General features: G+C 30.1%; 3 protein-coding genes across 9 annotated transcripts; all 3 read right to left on the bottom strand.

Annotated features, from left to right (window-relative positions):
- Nucleotides 1-52: 52 nt before the first annotated feature.
- Nucleotides 53-1,989, bottom strand: LOC141531579 (ribosome biogenesis protein NOP53). The gene is made up of 3 exons (XM_074249481.1): nt 1,088-1,989; nt 271-791; nt 53-198 (listed from the first exon to the last, which is right to left on the bottom strand). The coding sequence occupies exons 1-3, from the start codon at nt 1,895-1,897 to the stop codon at nt 117-119; spliced, it is 1,413 nt and encodes a 470-aa protein (XP_074105582.1). The 5' UTR covers nt 1,898-1,989; the 3' UTR covers nt 53-116.
- A 249-nt stretch (nt 1,990-2,238) lies between these two features.
- On the bottom strand, nt 2,239-4,439 carry LOC141530520 (trans-1,2-dihydrobenzene-1,2-diol dehydrogenase). 2 transcript variants are annotated; one of them, XM_074247680.1, is made up of 4 exons: nt 3,960-4,439; nt 3,383-3,586; nt 2,965-3,256; nt 2,239-2,885 (listed from the first exon to the last, which is right to left on the bottom strand). In XM_074247680.1, the coding sequence occupies exons 2-4, from the start codon at nt 3,582-3,584 to the stop codon at nt 2,381-2,383; spliced, it is 999 nt and encodes a 332-aa protein (XP_074103781.1). In that variant the 5' UTR covers nt 3,585-3,586; nt 3,960-4,439; the 3' UTR covers nt 2,239-2,380. The 2 variants fall into 2 exon arrangements, with proteins under 2 accessions (XP_074103781.1, XP_074103782.1); XM_074247681.1 differs by having other exon boundaries at nt 3,965-4,439.
- A 696-nt stretch (nt 4,440-5,135) lies between these two features.
- Stol (voltage-dependent calcium channel subunit stolid) lies at nt 5,136-19,980 on the bottom strand. 6 transcript variants are annotated; one of them, XM_074248102.1, is made up of 26 exons: nt 19,152-19,980; nt 18,552-19,022; nt 18,119-18,320; nt 17,279-17,360; nt 17,070-17,180; nt 16,620-16,842; nt 16,297-16,428; nt 15,247-15,825; nt 14,937-15,073; nt 14,759-14,839; nt 14,595-14,675; nt 14,370-14,444; nt 14,278-14,292; nt 13,970-14,080; nt 13,802-13,873; nt 13,600-13,741; nt 13,259-13,480; nt 12,532-12,631; nt 11,621-11,653; nt 10,959-11,063; nt 10,676-10,788; nt 10,453-10,595; nt 9,989-10,152; nt 9,301-9,497; nt 8,857-9,148; nt 5,136-8,711 (listed from the first exon to the last, which is right to left on the bottom strand). In XM_074248102.1, the coding sequence occupies exons 3-26, from the start codon at nt 18,214-18,216 to the stop codon at nt 8,432-8,434; spliced, it is 3,588 nt and encodes a 1,195-aa protein (XP_074104203.1). In that variant the 5' UTR covers nt 18,217-18,320; nt 18,552-19,022; nt 19,152-19,980; the 3' UTR covers nt 5,136-8,431. The 6 variants fall into 6 exon arrangements, with proteins under 6 accessions (XP_074104203.1, XP_074104205.1, XP_074104202.1 ...); XM_074248104.1 differs by having other exon boundaries at nt 19,498-19,980; XM_074248101.1 differs by having other exon boundaries at nt 18,552-19,589; nt 19,662-19,980.
- Between the last annotated feature and the right edge of the window lie 3,110 nt (nt 19,981-23,090).

Below are 23,090 nucleotides of genomic sequence, written 5' to 3'. Positions count from 1 at the left end.
TCAAACACTTATACAATTTATCTAAATAAAAAAAAAGACAATTACAAGCAAATGACTTTTAATTAAATATTTATTGAATTGCCTGCAATAATTAATGTAAAAAAAACTTTATAAAATTATTTATTTTTCTTAACTTTGGGCATCGTTATTTTGTGATCAGCTTTAATGAACTTTTTAACCTTCGCCTTGTTAAGTTTCCTGTAAAAAAAATATAATTAGTACAACTTACAATAAAAATAAATAATCAAAAATAAAACTATAAATACGTACAATATACGATTACTTGGAGCAACGATACTCCTCTGCTGCAGCGACTTGAAGCGATCACTGAGCAAATTTGTCGAAGGTTTAGTAGAACGTAAATTACCCTTAAGCTCATGGCCCATTTGGAAGTCAATCTCTGGCTCTTCGTATTTATTCTTGGACAAGACTTTGGGTTCAAGAGCTTTTTTGGCCTTTAATTTTTCCCTTATCTCCCGTAGCTTTTGCTTCTTGAGTTCCTTGGCATCCATACTCTTTTTCAGCATTCTTAATCTGTATAAATCACTGACTTTCTTTTTCTCCATTTTGCCCTTTGCCAAATCTAGTTTCAACTTCCTCTGTTCTTTTTGCTTACGTCTTTGCTTGAGGGTTTTTTTTTCTTGTTTTTTCTTAGGTTTTGACGTTTCCAAAGTACCTTCATCATCATCATTATTATCATCACCAGCCTTTTTTTTACTATCTTCTTCATCATCTGGTAATCCTTCTGACGATTCTTTTAACCAATTTTTCGTTTGTTCTTCCGGCGACACCTACAAAAAAATTATTTTAATTAACAACTACACGGAAAGAATAAGATGACACTGGATATCATCCTAGATTATACTGAGTGAAAACAAATTTCAGATAGTAGTTAGTATAATCCAGATTACAATGAGTATAATCCAGATATCACCCAGTATAATCTGGATTATACTAGCTACTATCTGAAAATTTTTTTTTCACCACAGATATCATTGAGTATAATCTGGGATGATATCCAGTGTTATCTTATTCTTTCTGTGTATAACAGTAATATAAAAAATAAAATATCCAATAAATTAATTACCTTTTTAAACATTTTAGTTGTCACTCTCTCAATATGTTTTTCTTCCTTAATCAATTTCATTTCTTTCTCCGCAACTTTCCTCAATAAATCCTGATGATCTTCATAAGATGGATTGTAGGACATACCAGGATGCGGAGCTTCAACCGCCGGCAAGACAGAAGTTTTTTTAGAAAGCGAATTTGGAATTTTGCGCTTACTCAATCCGCTGTTCGCCAGAGTGTGTCTGACAGTATCTGAGCTTAACCACTGAGTGTCCATAACCGAAGACATCTTCGTAACCTGTTCAGGAGTAATTTCCCAAGCGTCAAGGTTATACTCACCACGTTTCGGTTTGTTTTTTCTCCTGGCTTCTGCCAGACGTTTATTCTGAATTGCATCCCGTTCTTTCAACTTCAGCTGACCGTTCAACCGCCTCAGCGCTTCAACACGCTTAGTGACCGGATTCTTACGTTCCTCTGGAGTTCTGACACGATTGCGCTTGGTGATGGGGTCAGGCACTGCTGATGTTGACTTCAATGAGGAATAACACTTGGGCTCGGAATTACGGAGAGCGAGCCTGTAAGCCGCTTTGCTGTTTATCTCCGGCACATTTTCTAATTTTCCAAGATTTTCATCCGGTTTAGTATCCACGAAAAATAATTCCGCTGCTGTTCTTTTTGCAAAAGGTTTACCCAAACGTTCTTCTAACCTTTTATCCTCTAAAAAATTATCCACATCCTGGATATCGATATTTTTACGCCATGATATTTTATTCTTTTTTGATACTCGCTTGCGTTTTTTTACACCTTCACTTTCGGTAATTATTTTCATTTTGTTTAATTTTTTCTTTACAACTAGTTAAAAAATTTTTTTAAAACGTTTAAAAAAATCACGTATCGTCACACTATTTAATTTACATCCATGTGTTATTTGAGGTTATGTTTATTCTTTTTTTTTTCTCTCTCTTGAATATCTCCATCTATCTTTTTTACGTGTGGCGCGTTTTTTGAAAATACAATTTTTAAATGACATTCAAAAATTTTTATAATTTTTTGTTATTGATAAAACTATTGAAAAAAAATTTCATTTGTAAAAAAATTTAAAAACTACGAGTGCAATTTATTAAAAATATTTTTTAATTCTAATTTAACAAAAGAAAAATAATCAAAAAATTATTTTTAAAAAAATTAAATTTTTAATTTATTAAAATTTCTACAAGTCCATTCTTTTAATAATTTTTTTTTGCTACAATTTATTTGTTAAAAAAATAATTTGTGTATTATGTGTCATTGTTGTCAGTATATTGAAGATGCTCTATTTGTCTTGAGGATAGACAACTCCAATTTGACGACGCAATTCATCTTCCAGCGCAGCAATCATTAAAGATTCAGCATGAGATACTTTGGGACTTTCTTTCAAGCCAGCTAGAAGACAAGCCCGAACTTCAGCAGCTTCATAACGCAGTCCAGCACTATTGATGAAATTAAATTGATGTGGAGCCTTTGGCAACTCGATCTTAATTTTTCCAGACGGCAATTCAGCCGTCACTGGACACCAGAAGGTCGGGATTTTGATCACACCTTTAGTGCCGATGATAACAGCTTCATTTGGTAAAGTTACCACTAAGTGTGTCATTATCGTGGCTGTGCGATCATTTTTATAGATCAAAGTCGCTGACATGGACTTGTCGACCCCATCAGCATTCAAGAAGCCTCCTGCTTTTACATCTATCGGTTTTTCTCCATCAAAAACAAACTGAGCCAACTGTAGAGTGTAAACTCCAAGATCCAAGATTGTCCCACCGCCCATTTCTTTGACACTTAAAAGAGATTTAAGATTAAACTTCAATGCACTCAAGTACTTGAGTAAATTTTAAATTATAAAAAAACATTTAATACTTTAAACGGTCAACATCCTCCAAAGCAAATCCAAATGATACGATAACTTGTTTGACATCTCCGATTTCTCCGGCCTTGATCGCTTTTTTAACTGCTTCGTAAGTTGGGAAGCATCTACTCCAAATAGCTTCCATCAAAAATAAACCTTTGGACTTGGCAAAGTTTATCAACTCTGTAGTCTGTTTCAAGTTCATCGTCAATGGTTTTTCGCAAAGTACGTGCTTTCCATGACTTAGCATCAATTTTGCGACTTCCAGGTGCTGAGGATTCAAAGTTCCAATATAAACAATTTCTAAAAAGGAAAATCAATTCTAATTTAATTAATGGAAAAAAAAAAAAAAAAAAAAATTGTTGAACGTCTGCTAATTTTAGTGTCATAATTCAGAGTATATAAATTGAATAAATAGCAATTTCTTACCAACATCAATATCTTTTGCCAGTTCCTCATAACTCCCATAAGCTTTTTTAATACGATGCAATTTAGCAAACTCCTCAGCACGTTTTATATCACGTGCAGCGACAGCGACAACCTCGTGTTCATTAATAGGCAATGTAGCCACAGCGTTTGTAAAATCATGGGAAATTTTCCCAGCACTAGCAATCCCCCAACGTGTTGCCATTTCTATTAAATGTTTGTATATAATTAAAATGTACAATTATTAATTTTATCCAATTTAATATTTTACGATTTCACTTATCGTTGAATTAAAAATAATAATTAAAATATCTAAAATTTGATTGCTAATAAAAAAAAAAAAAAAAAAAAAAAAAAACAGCAAAAAATTGTCTATTTTTTTTACTTAACAAAATTTATTAATTTAAAGTTAGCAGTAATTTAATTTTTTTAATTTTTTAAAATAAGAAATTAAAAAAATTGGCAAGTGACAGCTAAATTTAATATCATACTTATTAGCAAAAATATGAAAACTGTCAAATGTCTGCTGTTTTCATTATTATGATTATTGACATAATTAATAATAACAAAAAGGACATACTTAACCTATATAATGTAATTTATTTGACACTTGGATATTGTGAACAAATACCGCAAGACAAATATATAATACAGAAGGGTTTTTATATACTTCAATACTTTATTATTTAACAATTTTATTACTTATAACTGAATTATTATATCAAAGCTCGTCTCTCTTTAATTAACATCACAATTGACCACCAAGGTTATCTACCCACTAATATAATAGTTCTGCCGCTGCAGTTTTAAAAATAAAGAAAATAAAATGCAACACTTGATGTTTGGAATTATTTAATGTAAATAAATTTATCTATGTCCATATTTATATTTCAAACTAACGATTGATATTGATATGATACCCGTAGTAATATTACATATTTAAAAAATAATAGTGGTATGCTTTAAATAAATAATACTTGTTGCAGTGAAGATTAAAGAATATACATGATACTAAAATAAGCTGACATTTAAAAATTTTCTCTTAATTAACAAAATTATCAAAACAAAATATAGATATAAAATTAATTTGAAAAAATGTAATTTTAAAAATTAAAAAATGCAATTTTTTAAAAGTAATTTTTTTTTAACAAATTTGTTTATTAAAAAAAAATTAAAAATTCTCTCGTGTTCAAATTATTGTTTAAAAAAAAATTACTTTTAATAAATATTTTTTAGTTTTAATTCAATAAATAAAGAAAAATCAAAAAATTAAAAACTTTGGTGAACTTTATCATTTTTTTAAGTTTTTAATTTTTTTTATTAATTAAATTACAAGTAAGAAAATAATTTAAAAAAAAATTGCACACATAATTTTTAAAATTTTCTACATGTGCAATTTTTTTGTGATAATTTTTTCAATAAAAGAAAATGAAAATAAATTTAACAGATATTTAATAATTTTTTTTCTAAATAAATTATGGTAAAAAAAAATTGACATGTAGAAATTTGAAAAAATAAAAAATGCAATTTTTTTTTATCAAATTTATTTGTTAAAAAAAATTAAGAAAATTCTCTAGTAACTGCTAACTTTAATATAATTAAAATAAATAATAAAAATTTTTAAATGTCAGCTAATTTAATTTTCATAAAATACATGACGAACTTTGATAGCTCGAAAAATAAAAAAAAAACCGAGTTTAAGGATGAAGGACTTAAAAAAAAAATAATAAACTAGGATCGTGGATAAATCTATATGTCTGTACACAATTACTTGTTTTTAATTGTAATAATATTAATATTAATTAATTATAATAGTAATGTACAATCGACGTAATAGCATTTGATACTATTATAATTTTGTTTTATTGTTTTTTTAAATATATTTAAATAAGTTTTTCGTTTAAGGATTTGGGCGCCATGATCTATTTCAGATGCTTATATCTTTAATTAACATTGATAATAATTTTTTGATCTTGATTGCCATCTTCTCGACCACATTCAAGAGTGCAAACACACTTGGGCAGAGAAATTAATTTTTTACAACATTTCTTCTCGTTAATTTTAAATTTAAAACGTTCTTCATCTCATAATAAATTTGATATGAATGTCAATAATAATAATAATAATAATAATAATAATAATAATAATAATAATAATAATAATAATAAATAATAATTATTCTTCTTTATGTTTTTTAGTTGGCTTATTTTTAACTATTCTTTTATTCTATAAACATATTTAGTCGATATTCAAGATAACAACAGCCGAATAAATTACATGGGAAAACATAATTTTTATTATCATTATTTTTTTCTTTATTTATTTAATATTAGTTATTATTTTTGGCCCAGCTTGAAACGCGTTCATACAAATGCCTCAATAAACTGTATACACTCTTATTTAAAATATTCATATGCATTTTTTTTGGTTTTTTTTCTTTTTATATTTTTTTTTTTTTATTTTTTATCAAGTAATCTGTAAAAGATAACAATCACAAAAGCATAATAATTGTATTTTAATTTTTTTTATTCGTTATTAGCGATTGTTTGCACAGAATTACGTTAATGCAATTAAATGCTCTTCTTATTATTGATTTTAAATCGATTATTTTAAATAATTATTGTCCCCCGTAATCCCCAAATACTCATTTTTTTTTTTTTTTTTTTTATTAAATATCGATAAATAGTCATTATATTTTAATCCTTTTATTATTTTCCTCCTGTCATGACGCGTCTCTTTAATTAAAGATTATTATAATTATTATGTTAATCTATATAAAGATCTGACTTGCATAATTTTATTTAATAATAATTATAAATGCATTCTTATTATGTTTTCGATCGCTTTAAAATTCACAATAAATGGAAGATAAAAACTTATAAGTTCGTCTTTTTTTATTTATTATTTTTATTATTATTATTTTTGAATTTTGTCCGCCACTAAAATACACAGTGACTTTATTTCTTCTTCATTAAATATAGTTTACAATAACCGTTTTTATCTTTTAATTATATTTTTTATTGTTTTTTTTTTTTTGGAATATTTTTTTGAAAAGATTTTTTGTTTGTAATTATTATTTATTTTTTTTTTGTTAACTTATATTGATATTTGTATAATTATCGCCTACGTTTGCTTACAGATACATAAGAATGTAGGTTTGTTATTAGTTTAATTATTATTGTTAAATCAGAACATACATGTAGATTCGTTCTTGACATATAAATGTATTATTTTGTTATGTTTTATTATTCTTCATTCCTTTTTCGTAACATCACGCAATTGTAATCCAGGAAGCCGATATGTATTATTTAATTTTTTTAAAATTATTTTTGAATAAAACATTCACATTTAAATAGTCACATATCATTTTTCTTCATACGTATTCTTCGTAATCCACATTAAGAAAGGCCGTTTCGTGGAAGACACAGTAAAAAATGGTCTTGTAATGGAATGATATAATTATAAAATAAAAACTTAATTATTATTATCAAGTAAAAACTCAAAAAGTACATTTAAAAGATTAAAAAGTATTTTATACATGATGAATAACTATCTCATTCATAACATTATAAATACAATCATTCGGTCCATCTCTGAACAATATAACGATTTATCACTTTTTTTTTACGATTTTTCTTCATTTTTTTTTTTAAATTGAATTAAAATTTTCCAAGTAATTGAACGTTTTTTTTTCTTCTCTTTAAATATATTATATTGACAATCGTTAAGAATTGGCTGTAAAAATTTATTTCCAAACTGTACCTTACTCATCTTTCAATACTAAATTGCAATAAAATTTTCATATATTCTCTATACAACAAATAATATTATCTAAACTGTGTAATAATAATAATTACAATAATAATAAAAATGTATCTGCTTTTAAAATACACTCACAATTTTTTTATAGATACATTTAATAATACGAGCTCATCATAAAGTGAGTACGAGTGCTCAACGACAAACAATAAATGAAAGCTTATTATTACAAATTGTCTATTATTTAATAAGTAATAAACAAAATATATAATTTATAAATAAAAATAAATATTATATAAATTTATTTAAAAGACGAAAGCTTAGAACCAGTGAGTCATGCTGCACAGATCCATTGAGAGTCATTTAAAATAACTCATAGCTTCGTTGGTTTAAAATTTTACGCTCAAAAAACAATTATTATTTATCATATATATTAATTATTATTTATTTCTCTAAATAATAATATATATTTATATAAATATTAATAAGTTACGATGATAACTATTTATACATATACATATATATATTTATCATAATAAATATATATACATATGCATACATATATAAATATATGTATGTAACTTGGTGCAAGCATAAAAAATTCTTGCATCCAAATTGTATTGTCTAAACATTAATTGAACCGTTTTTTAATTTCGGTCCAATATTTTTATTTATTATAGGGGAGTCGCACTCACGGACGGCGAATCAATCCCAAACATCTTCACGCTTCGCTCTCGCTCACTCTATTTTTTTTTTTTTTTATTATTTTTCATAATTTTTCTCATAAATATTTTGTTTAAAATTCATCTCCCAATGCATTACAACAATATTCAATTATTATAGATGATTATAATAATAATATAAGTTATAACATCTTTGCAGAATTTTTTTTTTTTTTTTTAATTAGTCTTTTTACGTTGTATTTATGTTATGCGTTTATTTAATAGCCGTTTTATAAATGGACAATCGAAGAAATAAATTTATTAAAATCTTATTCATTTTTTTTTTTCATACCCACACTGACTTTTTTTAATATTTATTATTATTTTTTAATTATTATCCTGTTCCCCGTCATTGCTATTGCTCTGAGTACTACGCCATAAAATAGCTGCATGTAAACTCAATTTAAATAATAATAGTAGTTATAATAATAATAATATTAATTTTAATTTTAATAATACAATAATAAATATATTATATATTTATATTCAAATACGTAAATATATATGTGTGTATATGTATATATTTATACGTAAGTTACTCGTTGAATCGCGAGATAGCTTCCGAACCGAGTCACGTAAAGTATATCGACAACAAGGCGACAATGAGGCCATACGATAAGTAAAATTTATTAGCGCTACCGCAATATTTTATTTCCATTTCTTCAGGATGATAATTGATGCATTTAGGTGGTCGTCGTCGATAGAGCCGTTCACGTCGAGTTGAACAAACTCCTGGTTCGTTAACTGCTTCGACGGGTTCGATACTAAGCTGCTTACTGCCACACGGACAAAGAGTATCCACCACCAGTAAAATAAGATTCGTGTGAAGAATCTTTTGGACACTGAAAGGCCTGTGGGGAGATTGATAAACAAGTCAGTTTTTCAATCAAATGCCATAAAAGAAGAAGAAGAAAAAAAAAACTTATAAAATGTAGATTAAAATTTTTTTTTATTTTATGTATGTAAGAGCTGACAGACGTTTTTAAAAAAGCTCACCTCTCGCATCCGGTTACGTGGCAATTCGTCAATTTACCCTTGAGTGGATTGCTCTGACCACTTGTGTTCAATCTTTCAGGCTGCAAAATGTACAGATCCGTCTTCTTTTCACACGGGCGTACTTTATTGATCGTATATTGAGCTGATGTTGCGTGAGAAGCAGGCGGAACTGTTGGAGGAGACGCTACCGCCGGAAATGAAGGTGCCTTATCGCTTCCAGCCGCTGGCTCTTCCGACAAATTTTTCGATTCGTAAGAATTTGTCTCGTCATCACTTTTAATATCAACGTCATCTGTAATCGACCGTTAAATTTATTTTATACTGTATTATCATAATAATTATCATAAATTTACAAATCCATTTATCTAAAATACAGTAAATAAATTACTTATTCACTTAATTACTTTGTTTCAGACTCTCTCAACTAATTAGTTTGATAATTACCTGAATTAGCGTCATTTGGCCAGGCAAATGCCGGACTAATTGCATCGTAGATATTTAAATTTATTACTGAAGACCAGATAAGGTTCAAACTTGTTACAATTGTCTTGATAATTGATCCGGATACTGTTCGTGGTGCCGATGATAAATGAGACTCCTGAGGTGGACAACGACCCTGATAATCCACTACTGTAACTTTTCTAAAATACAGTAAAAAAAATTTCAATAATTATCTATATTATTAAGAACATAAGCGAAATTTTGTGGCCAGTGTATTTATATGATAAAATGGCTTTTTATGATTAAATTTAGTAAATAAATAGTTAATAAAGTACAGTGCAATTTAACAAAAGCCGTTATTTAATAAATTTAAATAAATAAAATAAAGTTGATAAAATTTATAATTTTAAATATAAAATTTAATGGAGTTATTTTTAACAGCATTTTATAGATAATAAAACACGTCATACTGGTGAAAAAAATATAAGTGAAGCAAAAATCTGTGATACATCGTAACACAATATACGAGTAATAAAATTTTTACAAGACTTGCCTCTAAATCCACCCTTCCGTGTCATATATTTCATATAATATGTGTATGCATTATAGCGTAACACGAATGACAACCCCGAAGACAAATTCACAGATTTTCGATTTTATTTTTATTAGATAGTAAAATTCGAGCGCATACCTGTAGATCCTGTCCTGTACGAGCGAGTCCATTATAGTACCATCTATTTCACCGAAAAATTTTCCCGTGTGTTCATTATTTTCGCTAATAATTATGAATCCGCTGTTATCAAGAATGTAACAGTCCAGATCTTGAGACGCGCAATTTTTCTTGCAAGAAGTGCACTGAAAATAATTAAATGTATTATTAAAAACATTACTTTGTGGTTTTCTGGTTTAGAAATTACAAAAAAATGGATTTCTTTTTAATTTAAAATTAAAAATTTTTTTATTTTAAACTTCCCGCTAAAAAAATTTTAAATTAAAAAAAATCGGGAAGTTATTTTTAAAATATCAATAAATATTTAAAAAAAAAATTAATAATAAAAATCTTGATTGCCTTTTTTGCAGCACTTAAAAAATGACCTTAAATTCAAACTTCTATTCCAGAATTACCTCTTTAACGATATAAATCTAGGTAATTACCGTGGAAGTAATATTCATGAAATGGGATGATAATGATGAATGCTGTAGTTGGATACCAACAACAGCTGCTGGTGCCTTATGTTGATTTTTACCCTCGAAGAAGACTGCGTGAGTTGCCGTTACAAGTGGTTCCGTCATTTCCGCTAATTTATTTATTATTTATTATCATTAATATAATATGTAGATAAATTTATTCGAAGTTTTAAGTGATAAAATAAATTACCGGCGTTGAAAGGCACACTAAATACGAAACTCTCAGGCTCCACAGCGTGTTGTTCGGCGGCTCTTTTGTACCATGATGTGTCCATAGCTCTTTTGTTCATGTCAGCGAAATGCCTGGTCAATTAAAAACTTCAATTTTCCCGTTTAACATTCTCATAAACATAATTATCGCGCGACAAACGGATTTTAAACTCTACTCAGAGAACTTTTAAAAGAATTTTTATTTTTATTTATTTTTTTTTTTTAAATTATTTAATTATTAATTCATGATCATTGACATTTACGGTTCGTCTTCGGTTTCCTTATTGTCTTGATGGTCGTGCCATCGAAAGAGACCACTCCTCGTAGCGATGAAACTTCGGACGACGTCGAATCTCCCCTTTCCTTGGCTGCAAAATTTCAACAAAATTAAATTAATCTTCACAATTATTTTTAATTTCTTCAACAGCTATTGAGACTTCTGTTAATTATCATCAGTCTCATGATCATTAATACCTTAGCCACAAAATATATATTCATTTTTTTTAAATATTCTGCATAATTATCATTTATCAGCAACATCTATTTTTTGTTCGTCTGTATAAAAGCACAATTGAGTTAAAAAGAAAAAAAAACGCTGTGTTTTTTTTTTTTAAACTCAATCGTAGTACAAATAAAATATAGACATGAAAATCCAGCAGATGAATGATATATATTTTTTTATTTTGAATTATATATTTTTTATGCGCTCAGCTGAATATTTAGCAGTTAATGATTGTAATATTAGTAACATAAAAAAATATAAAAAAAAAAATTCCCAATGAGTAATCGGCGACAATGATTAGGTCTATTGGGAGACGCAGGAACACAATATTTCGCTGGAATGACCGTGAAAACAATTGGTAATATATTTACCGTGCAAGACTGCGAGTGAGGATAAAACATATAATTGTGCATAATAAATTACCTGTGCAGAAGAGCCATCAGTATGGCAATGGGGCTGGCGGTGGAGACACACAATAATAAAATGTAATAAAAATATATGCAAGAAAAATATAAATATTAATAAATAAAAATTATAATAAAAAGTGTCGTTTAAAAAGGTGCAAAATGTGTCGTATAAAAGCAGTATAAATATACGATTTATTATAATATAATAAAATATTATTTATGTTATTATTTTTCAGCTATTATATATTATATTCCTCGCTCATATATATAAATATATAAATATATAAAATTGATCTCCTGTTAGCTTCACTCTATTTAATTATGCCTTAGTATGAGGAGCTTGAGTTTCTCCCTCACATTGGTCATCACTATTTCAACATAATAATAATTATTACCACCAATATCGTCCTTTAAACTCAGAGAAACAAAGCTCCTTTGCATATTCCTCTCCCGGATATAATTACGCCGGGCAGTAGATAATTGCGGAGATCGTTTTCACCCTCTCTTTATCTCGCTTTCTCTCTTTCTCTCTCTCTGTGTCTACTTGTGGTAATCACGTACAACGGAAATCTATACAAAACAATTGATCTGACGGAACGATATGTCTTATCAATAATAACCGTGACAATAACTTTGAATAATAATAATTATTATTATTATTTAAACACAATTTGTCACGATTAATAATTTTTTAATTATTACCCGCGGATCAATGAACGAGAAAATATCATTAAAATTATTATTATAATAATTAATAGTTATATATATCAGTGCTTTGTGCATTTACAGGTGCTTGGGTTAACAAGTAATTATTGCAATGCATGCTTCTTTAAAAGTTATTATTTACTTGTTTGTATCAAAAATATATTTTAGTTTTTCTTTGGTTCATTTTAATTTGTTTTTACAGTCTTAATTCCTGTCACTTACTTCTGATTATCTTCCCTGTGCATCAAGTTAGAGTCTCTTTTATTGAACCCACCAGTTACTACTGCATCCATAACTAGTGATTGTACTAATCTTTTATCGCCTGTAATATAAAAAAAAAAAAAAAAAAAAAAATGTAATTATTAATCAAATCACCAATTAAATTAAATAATAAATGCACTGATAGAAGGATTTGTTTATATTTAATAAGCTTTAATAACTGTTGATAAATAATTTTTTTAAATCATAGGATTTAATAAATATTTATTAACAGTAAATTAATTATTTATTTAATATTTATTTAAAATAAAAAGCAAACTATAAATAAAAAAAAATTTTGCACTGTATTTTTTTTAACTATTGACGTTTTTGAAGATATAAGCTCATCCCGATGTTACACTCATCAAGAGCTTTCATTTGAGTACCCACATGCATTTTTGATATATTTTTCATATAAACATATATATATATATATATATATATATATATATATATATATATATATATATATATATATATATATATATATATATATATATATATAAATATATGAAAAATTGATGTGGATACTCAAATTAAAGATCTCGATGAGCGTAATGTCATGGTGAGGTTATATCTTTAAAAATATTTGTTTACTATTAATAAATGTACTTTTCTCCCAAATAAATAAAATTAATAATTACTAAATCCATCTATCAGTGTGCGAGCAACTAATAATTACAATACGTACAATAATGCGCATCTTTATCGGGCTTGCTCGCTTGATTGTGATGCGAGCTGGGACTCTTAGGTCTCATAGACATCCACTTCCAACCCGGCATACGAGTACGACCGAGGAAATGGAGAATACGTTCCTCGGGGGTTGAAAATTGCTTATCAGACGCCGAGCTGTACTCACAGTAAACCCAATCCGGGTGAACTTTCCAATTACTTCCATTTAGATAGTCAAACACTGAATCATAAAGAAAAATAGGATTTTTTAATATTTTACTTCTTACCCTTGCTACGCTTTATATTTCAAACAATTTATATTAGAATCTATTTAACTTATTTCTTTTTTTTTTTTATTACCATTTAAAATAGCGTGTTTAAGCTCCAGCTCGGCGAGCACTTCCAGCATACCATAGCCCTCGGGCAGTGCTAACCCCAGAGAGAACGGAGTCCCGACAATAGGCTCGTAAAAATAATTGTGTCGACGAATCGTTACACGTTTCTATAAGAAATGAATATCATTATTTATTATTCTCCGACAATTTATTTATTAAATGCTTACCATATTGTCATAATGAATTTTCACCGCAAAATTCGTCTCTCCCTCTTTTTGCTCAATCATATCGCGCCTTAACTAAAATATTTTACAAATAATAATTAATATTATTATTATTATCGTTGTATTTAATAATAAATATTGTTTTACTCAACAATAACTCTTGTAACTTACATCAAAAAGCAGCGAGTTATTATTATAAATGTAACTAGATCCTTCAAACTCAGCTAGTTCAACTTCTGACAAGTCAACGCTCGTGTATCTAGGATGCAATGAGTTTTCATACTGCAAAAAAAAAAAAATATATATATATATATATATATATATATATATATATATATATATATATATATATATATATATATTATTGAAAACCATTATGATACCTGAGTAAATCAATACTACAATAAAATAAAAAAAAAAAAAAAAAAAAAAATAAAAAAAAAAAGTTAGTGTACTTAAAACGGGTCGACGATACTTACATTTGGACTTGTCGGCTGTGTTTAAATAAATAAATATATATTATTTAAATGACTTTGTATTTTTAAAATTTTTTTATGTAAATCAATCTTACCAAAGGACGTAGATCTGGATGATACAAGACACGACCATTATTGTCGACGATAAACGAGTAGCCATTTACACCCAACTGGAATAGAGTAAAAAAAATCGTTCGATAAATTCTACGTGTATGAATAGAATAAAAAAAAAAGTAGCAATAGCAATAATGATAATAATAATAATAATAATAATAAATAGTAATAATAACAAACATAGAGTTAAATGATTTGAAAGTTACCTTATAAGGTGGTACGAGCTTTTGTACTTGGTCTATCGGTACATCTGTCCCAACTATTCCCAACAAGTTGGCAGTTTTTACCTGAAGATTATATCAGATTATAATTTATCACGAATGAGGAAAAATAGCACAAATGTTTTTAGAGTATAAATATTTAAACTCACTGTGTGATTACGGCGATCTAAAATTGGGGCAGTTACTGATGTCATTAATTGACCACGTCTTTCTTCGCCGTATCTACTGCTCTATAATTACAAATAAATAGACAAAAGTAAATTATTGACGTACGTAAGATAAAATAAAGTGATAATATTATAGAATATAATTGTTTAAATACAATACCTCACCGCCTACGTAAGCAGGTGTCCAATGAATTGGATGATCGTGTTGATACAAAACCATAGGTCGTGCTAAAACTTTGACGTACTCAAAAACTTTACTTTTTACGTCTTCCATTGACGTCACTCGCGCGTAAAAACCTTTTTATGAGTTTGTAAAAGTAAATAAGATGAAATAAAATATATAAATTGTAGAGCGTGATATATATTGTTATATATTATATCTATATTTTATATTAAAATCAATAGTAAAGAAAAATAATATTAACAATATAATAAGTAAGGTCGAAAAAAAAAAAAAAAACTAAGTGTACCTTTATTAACACAAGCCATTTCTTCAAGTTCTGAACTTTTGTCCCCACCAATAAGATAGGTGAATATCCTGACGGGCATATGAGGCCAATTATATTTTTTAATAAGGTCTGATGACGGAGCCTCAGTATTAGAAGTAACCAACATAATAGCTTGATTGCACTGAGCCCCCTTTCCAGTTCTATTGTATCTGTAGAGAATTTCAAAGCCAGTGGCCATTGCGGCTGATATATTTGCCGTCGAATCTGATTGTATTGAGTACAATGAATTCTTCAGGTTGCGTACATTTTCCGGCGACGCTTGCACCAGCGAATCCTTGAAGCATTGAACAGTTTCCTCAACACTCTCGGCAAAGCGATAGACATTCACGTAGTCGTTCGTCGACAGTGTGTCTAAGATACTTTTTGTCGTGGCTATAGCCAGTTTGCGAATTTTTTTAGATGAAAAACTCGTACTGTCGACTAGAATTGCCAGATCTTTGGGGCAAGTAGCACCACCGACGAACCAGTCAGACATACGGAAGTCATAGACGTCCGGGTCATCAGGCCTTGAGTCTCTCCCTCTTGCCGGCCATGATATTGCTGGAAGTGAGAAGAAATTTATTATTAATGACTATTTGACTGCCGTGACTTGTGAACTATAAATAAATAAAATTTTGATTTATTAAAAAATGACTTTTGTTAAATTGCACTGTACTTTCTTAAATATTGACGTTTTTAAATATATAAACTCATCCTGATGTTACACTCATCAAGAGCTTTCATTTGAGTACCCACATGCATTTTTTATATATTTTTCATATATACATATATATATAAATATATAAAATATATGAAAAATTGATGTGGGTACTCAAATGAAAGCTCTTGATGAGTGTAATATCGGGATGAGCTTATATCTTTAAAAATGTCAATATTTTATAAGATACAAGGTATTATCATAAATTTACTATCGGTAGTATTTTCAACAAAATTTTCCTTATTTTCTTAATAATACAGATCATGATAATTGATAATTGAAATTAGAGTGGGAATTTGTCTGTGAATATTTACCTGGGAAACGCCTTAAAAAGCCAGAAGTAGAGCCGAAGTATTGCCAAGACAAAGTAGGATCACTTTCATAATTATTGACAAAAAGTGGGTCCAAGTGATCGCTCCACTGAAGCCCAGAAGAGACTTGGCTGTCTGTAATGTCAATGAAACTTTTATAAACTTTTAATCTCTTTTATAATTATGACTTGTGAGTTATTAATATAATTATATATTTTTTAATAACTCGAGTGTAATCTAGCGAATTAAATGTGGAAGAGAAGGTCCATTTAATGCGGATGAATAAATAAAAAAAAGTAGAAAAATAGAGAGTAGGAAATACAAACCAGAGTCGTCAACACTCGGCGGAAAAAGAACTGCAGACATACTCAAATTGACGGGTAAATTGTCAAAGTGACGATTCATCGACAGTAACAATTCACGAGTACCGGGTGTGAGTTTACCATCATCAGTGAATCTGTTGATCTCATGGGAACTGTAGTATCGGGGTGATGTAGTTGGGTCCCTTGGCAATGATACTGCAGCTTGCTCCGCACTTTCCATCAATCTCTATAATAGTCAGAACCATTTTTTACATAGATGTTCATTAGTATGTTGGTAAATATATAAAAAAACATCGACATAGCAAAAAAAAAAAAAATAAATAAATAAATGAAATAAAATAAAATGAAAACAGAACAACAACTGACAACCAAGTAGTGAATAGAACCGAATAATCCAACCCAACCGACCGAACAAATAAAGCAACCTAAATAAAAATATCGGTATTGTCTTACCATAACGGCATTCATCTTAAAGTCCATCATATTTTTGACTTCCGCTGCCATTTCACGTACCAAAACTAGACCATCTTTTTTATTCACAGCAGCATTCATCCCATGGTAATTCTAAAAAGCATAATCGAGAAGATAAAAAAAAGTAAAAATTTAAAAAATGTAATAAAAAGTAAAAATTAAAGTTTATATAAAATAATATTAAAACTTGCCCTCTGTATTTCCCCAAGTTTAGTTGCCTGTCGTCCAAACTCCCACAGATCGACACCAAACTTAAGTGCCCAGTTTCTCACTCTGTAACACATCGAGCAGCAGGTTGTCGCATAAACTATCGATAACCATTTGGCCTCACCTTGAGCTCCTCCACCTCCTCCTCCTTCACTGGCTCTCTTTAATTCAATCTCTCTCTCATCTCTTCACACTACCTACAACTACTTATACAGCAATACAATGCAATACAATTCCATAGTATGGCATATTTATCCAGACACATATATACATCCTAGAGAGCATATTCTTCTCACTATATCTTCTACATACATATAAATATAATATATAATATACATATATATAGAGTGCGATCTAATCTTCTATCCTAACCGGCGCCAATACTCATGCATTTAAATATCTCTATCCCGCGACTAGGATATATATTATTCACCAGGAGATGTGTGTGCATCATATCATCATATATTACAGATTTATCAGTGGCGTGAGATCACACACCGTGTCTCTCCTCTGCTATTGACTTTGTGAAATTCTTCCGGTATGTATATGATGCACAAATGTTACATCATTGCCCGCCGAGAGAGACAGACAGTCATAGATATTATATATATATATATATATATATATATATATATATATATATATATATATATATATATATATATATATATATATATATATATATATATATATTATATATATAGATAAAGTGAGAAGAGAATGAGTGAATGAGAGAGCGAGTGGAAGAGAGAGACGGAAATACCGCAACGATCGAACACGGCCGCAGCCCCATTTCAAAAGTTTTAAACAAAAGCCAAACTTACTCATTGTGTGGAATGTCCTCCTCCTGTTGATGACTGATTCCAATACTTATAAGAAAAAGTATGCTGATGTACAACGTGCTTTTAACGTAACGATACATCTCGTTATCTTCTCCCGCTTCTTATATTTATCAGAAAGACTATTTATCTTCCTCCCTCGTTGTTGCTCCAAACTTACTGTTGATGTTGTTGTATTTCTTCGCCGCTGGAGCAACAAATAAAATAAATTCCCGCTTTATTTCTTCTTTTAAATTTATTTTTTTTTTTTTTTTTTTTTTTTTTTAAGATTATTTATTGTCCACGCGGTCGATGGACGTCCACAAGGTAATAAATAATAAATTAAATAAATATCAATACAAATTACATGTAAAATCCTAAAATAAATATTATTTAAATTGCAGAATACACATTTATAATGAAGATATAAATAACTCACGTTAATTCATTGGGCACAGCCGGACGACGATGATGATGCTTGTTGATGACGATAAAATTATATCTGGTGTGTCGGCCTATGCAGTAGCCAGTCGTTTATCGTTAACTAGGGTGTGCAAGTGACACCTCCAGGTTCAGATCCAGTGATCCATGTCCAAGTAGCAGCAGTAACAGTTATGATAACGGTCTGAGCAATAAAAAGTCCCAAGAACTGAGGCGTCTTTTCTTATTCGGCGAGTAGTAAGAGGCCGCTGCAAAAAATCCATAGGTCTCGTCAAAAAGACGTGTAACGTCGCGTTTTTTTTTTTTATTTTTTTAACACACACGTTGTATTGAGCAAGTAGTTATATACTTTTTCTTATTATTATTATTATTATTTCATTATATTTCTTCTTCTTCTTTTTTTTCACAACAGCTCTTACATCAATTACTCAATCAACTCTTACTTGAATTATTGAAACATGATATAGAACTACAACAACAACAACAACAATAACAATTATTATTATATACTGAAACTATTAATTCTATAAATGAATCTAGTGTAACGTTGTCTATATGTACAACACCCACTAAAATATTAACAAAAATGATAAACCACCTCTACGTTTTGGTGTTTTACGTTCTGCATTTACGCGTACTCTCAACGCCACCACAAAACGATCCTCGCCCTCTACTACACCCTGCATCCACGACCTTCATCCACGCTTCGCACCCTCTTTCCACGCACACTCGTCTACACTATTCGTCGAGCAAAAAAACCCCTAACCAATATCCTTATCGTATATATCTAGCTTTTCATTAAAAAACTATAAAAAAAAGAGCAACCCTACCATCTTCATCAATAAATAAATAAATAAAAATCTAAATTAATTAAAAATTTTTTGATTTAAATTTCTTCCTTAGAGAAAGAACCGTGAGCATTTGATCTACTATATCTTCTTCACCTCCAGCTCCAGTCAGTCCATTTATCCATACATAAAATCTTCACCAGTATATTCTTCTCGTTGTAAATGTATTGTCATCACCCAGCATAATCCTGAAGAACAAAACAGACAAGATAAAAGAAAACGCACTTGCTCACTTAGTAAATAGTTATTATTATTCTTACAGTAACAAAAATAATAATAATAACCATAATTATCACAAGTACAAGCACATCCCTTGGTGAGAGAGTCACAGTTACACTTACACCAGGTATTTTACAAGTGTGTATCTACCACCGAGTAAGTAAGCCTCAACGTCTGGCCCTCACAGAAGTCCCTTTTATTATTGTATATTATTCTTACCCGTTAAATACGCGGGGCTTATTTTCCAACGGGAGTCGAGTAACGAGACGGAAAATATAAGCATCTTCCTACTACTCCCAATAGTAGCCTTGAGTCGCGCGCGCGCATAACTCTTACTACGTCTAGTTAAAGAGGAGTAGCACGTCGAGCGGGCGTTTAGGAGTAGAGAAAACTGTAGGACGTGAATCTACACGATATAGTATGGAGTTCTCACCAGCACAGAGGAGTTGACGTCCAAGTCGGGGGTGGGGCCGGCTCCGGATGAAGGGTAGCGAGTTAGGCACCAAACCTCGGTGTAGCGCCGTTTAACAGAACAGGATAGACCAGAGAGAGAGAGAGAGCAGTCTCCGGGAGTGTGTATGAGTTGGAGTAGGGAATAAGGTGGAGGGCAGTGGGTGGTGAGAGGTGAGGGGTGGGTGAGGGTGGCTGCTCGCTTGTAGGTGGAGTAGTCGCTGCGCAAGAGTTTTCCCAGTAGAGTGAAATAGCAGGTGTGTGGATGTAATATCCCGCTTCACCACTGCTTCAATCCTCACTACCACCACTTGGGACTACTACGACAACTGTGATCATCATCATCATCGCCCTCACACGACTCCCTCTTGCTTTCTTCCTTGTGCTTGGCTCTACCCTCTATATTCTGTCTTCTATCGTCTCTCCCTCGATTTCTTCCCACTCCTCGCCTCGCACCTCGTTCTCGTTCCTCATATTGTGCATATATATACATATATACCCCAGACTACGGTTGACCAGGACTCCCAGCGACGCGCAAGCTCAGCATCATTGATTTAACATGTATGTTCACGTTGTACCAATACTCCGGAGCGGCCAAAGGAGTTCAATTCACCCCACACATATATTCCCATTCGTATCCTCGATATGGCGCGAGGCCGATCCTGACTCCCACCAAACCCAACACCCCCAAGTTTAGGTAAGAACCTTTCCCGATCTCCCGTACGCAAGCTCTCGTCCTCGCAAGCACCAGTTCCTTTGGCTCCTACCTAGCTACCTTTTCACTCCCCGCGGATCTCTTCCTTTTCTTCCGACGTCTCTCCTCTCTCTCTCTCTCTCTCCTCTGTCTCGGGCTTTTCTTTACATCCTCACAAGCACCACTACAACTTCAGCTACAACTACTTCTTCTGGCATCACGCGCTCGCGACCTCACCCTCTCGCCTTTCTCTCATGCAAGTCCTTGCGCATTTTCCGGAACGCAGCCAATTCTCCCCCTTTTACTTTGCCATTTCTTCAGCCTTATATTCTTTCGTCGCAGACCGATGATTACCGTAATGACGTCTGGCTGAAAGGCTACCTCATGTTTTTATTATTATTATATTCATATCGTAACTATACCAGTTTGTATTTTTACTACTTATCATAAAATGCATACTGAAATTAGGAGAAATTTGATAATATCTTGAGATTTTTTTATGAAAAAAATATTTACCATTTATTATTATTATTAAAAATATTTTTATTTTTTACATTTCTTCTCAAGTGTTTTATAAATAATAAATTATTATTCAAAAAATTCTTCAAAGAAGAAATAAATTAAGAAGAAAATATTTACCAATTACTCTTATTATTAAAAAAATTTTTATTTCTATATTTCTTCTCAAGTATTTTAAAAATAATAAATTCTTTAAAGAAGAAATAAATTAAGAACAAAATATTATTGTTATTAAAAAAAAACTTATATTTTTAAATTTATTCTCAAATATTTTGTAAGTAATAAATTATTTTTCAAAAAATTCTGTAAGGAAGAAATAAATTAATTATAAGTAAAAGTTACTTTATCATTTATTATCAAGTGTGTTTTAATCCACTATAAATGAAAGGAAAATCAGACAACTTGTATCTAAGCTCTAAAAAATTCATTTCTCGCTAAACTACCCATTCGCTCCACCCAGCTCCTATTTATTATAAAAATAATGATAATGATATATATTATTACAGCAGAGCTGAAAGTATACTCGCATAACATGGGTCATAAGCCTTTGGCATTACGCGTGACCAATTGCTCGGTATCTATCTGCTGAATCGATTTTTATTACATCAGCCAACTTTTTTATCACTTTACATAGCGCACCGGGTCTTGTGCCTGTATAAGAGGAGAGAGTATGCCGTTGTACCCAAAACTCTGTACCCAATCCCATGACCAGACATTACTTATACTCAGGGAGGATGCCAGTAGACTGTGCTGGTATAATACCGGACTTTAACTAGGGATGCATGTACTGGCGTCCTATCCCGTCCGATCGCTCAAAAACTTTTGGCACATACTCGACCTCCTGTACCCAGCATACGGGAACTTGGCACATAGATATCTTCTTCTTATTCTTATTTTTCTTGGTAGTTTCCGGTCGCCCACGATGACATAATGTACTTTTCTAGGAGAAAAATAAAAAAAGGATCTCCGCCGGATAAGAGTGACACGGCTAAATTTTTTATTTACAATTTATTTTATTTTATATTCTTTTTTTTATGCACGATAATATCTACAGTATATATCGCTTCTTTTTTTTTTATTTCTTCTATTTTTTTTTTCTCCTGTGATTGATTGCTCGCGGTTTTTTATCTTGTATTTTTTAATATTGTTTTTCTTTTTTATTTATTTGAGTTGGCCATTCAGTGTATACAGATCCGGGTACGATAAACAAGCCTAGAGAGACGATGAATGCGTTGTAAAGTAGCGGAAGGGAGGCCGGAAAAATGGGTGGAAACCTTGGAGTAACCCTGACCCATGGTTACGTATTATATGCCCGCACGGATTTATACTTGGGTATTTAAACTAAATTTCATTGAATTTATTTCATTATAAACGATCTCTCTTGTATAGATACTGATTGAATAAAAAAAAAAAAAAAAAAAAAATATTATTTGCTGGACAAATTGTCTTATACAATCTTATAAATCCTACTCGTACAGACTGGATTGAGTTTTAAATTGAATCCCATTTAATGCAATTTAACTTTTATATTTTTATTTATTCATCAGTTTTTTTTTTTTTTTTTCACTTGGTTTTCAAACAAAATAGATGAAATCAAATAAACTTTTAGTTTCAGTTATCAATTAGATAAATTGATGAATAAAAAAAAAAAAAAAAAACTTTACACTGCCAATTATTTTTTATTGATTGGACTTTACGCTTTTGTCTCGGATTTTAAAAATCTTTATCCGAGTATCTTGTTACCTTTGATTCTGTTATCATTATCATTATCAATTATCACATAAATACATACAAAAAAATACAACAC

The sequence above is a fragment of the Cotesia typhae genome, unplaced genomic scaffold (genome assembly GCF_013202065.1).
Source record: "Cotesia typhae breed Kobodo isofemale line unplaced genomic scaffold, CoteBio_Ctyphae contig_5, whole genome shotgun sequence".
Taxonomy (NCBI): domain Eukaryota; kingdom Metazoa; phylum Arthropoda; class Insecta; order Hymenoptera; family Braconidae; genus Cotesia; species Cotesia typhae.
This window is presented reverse-complemented; position numbering and strand designations above follow the sequence as displayed.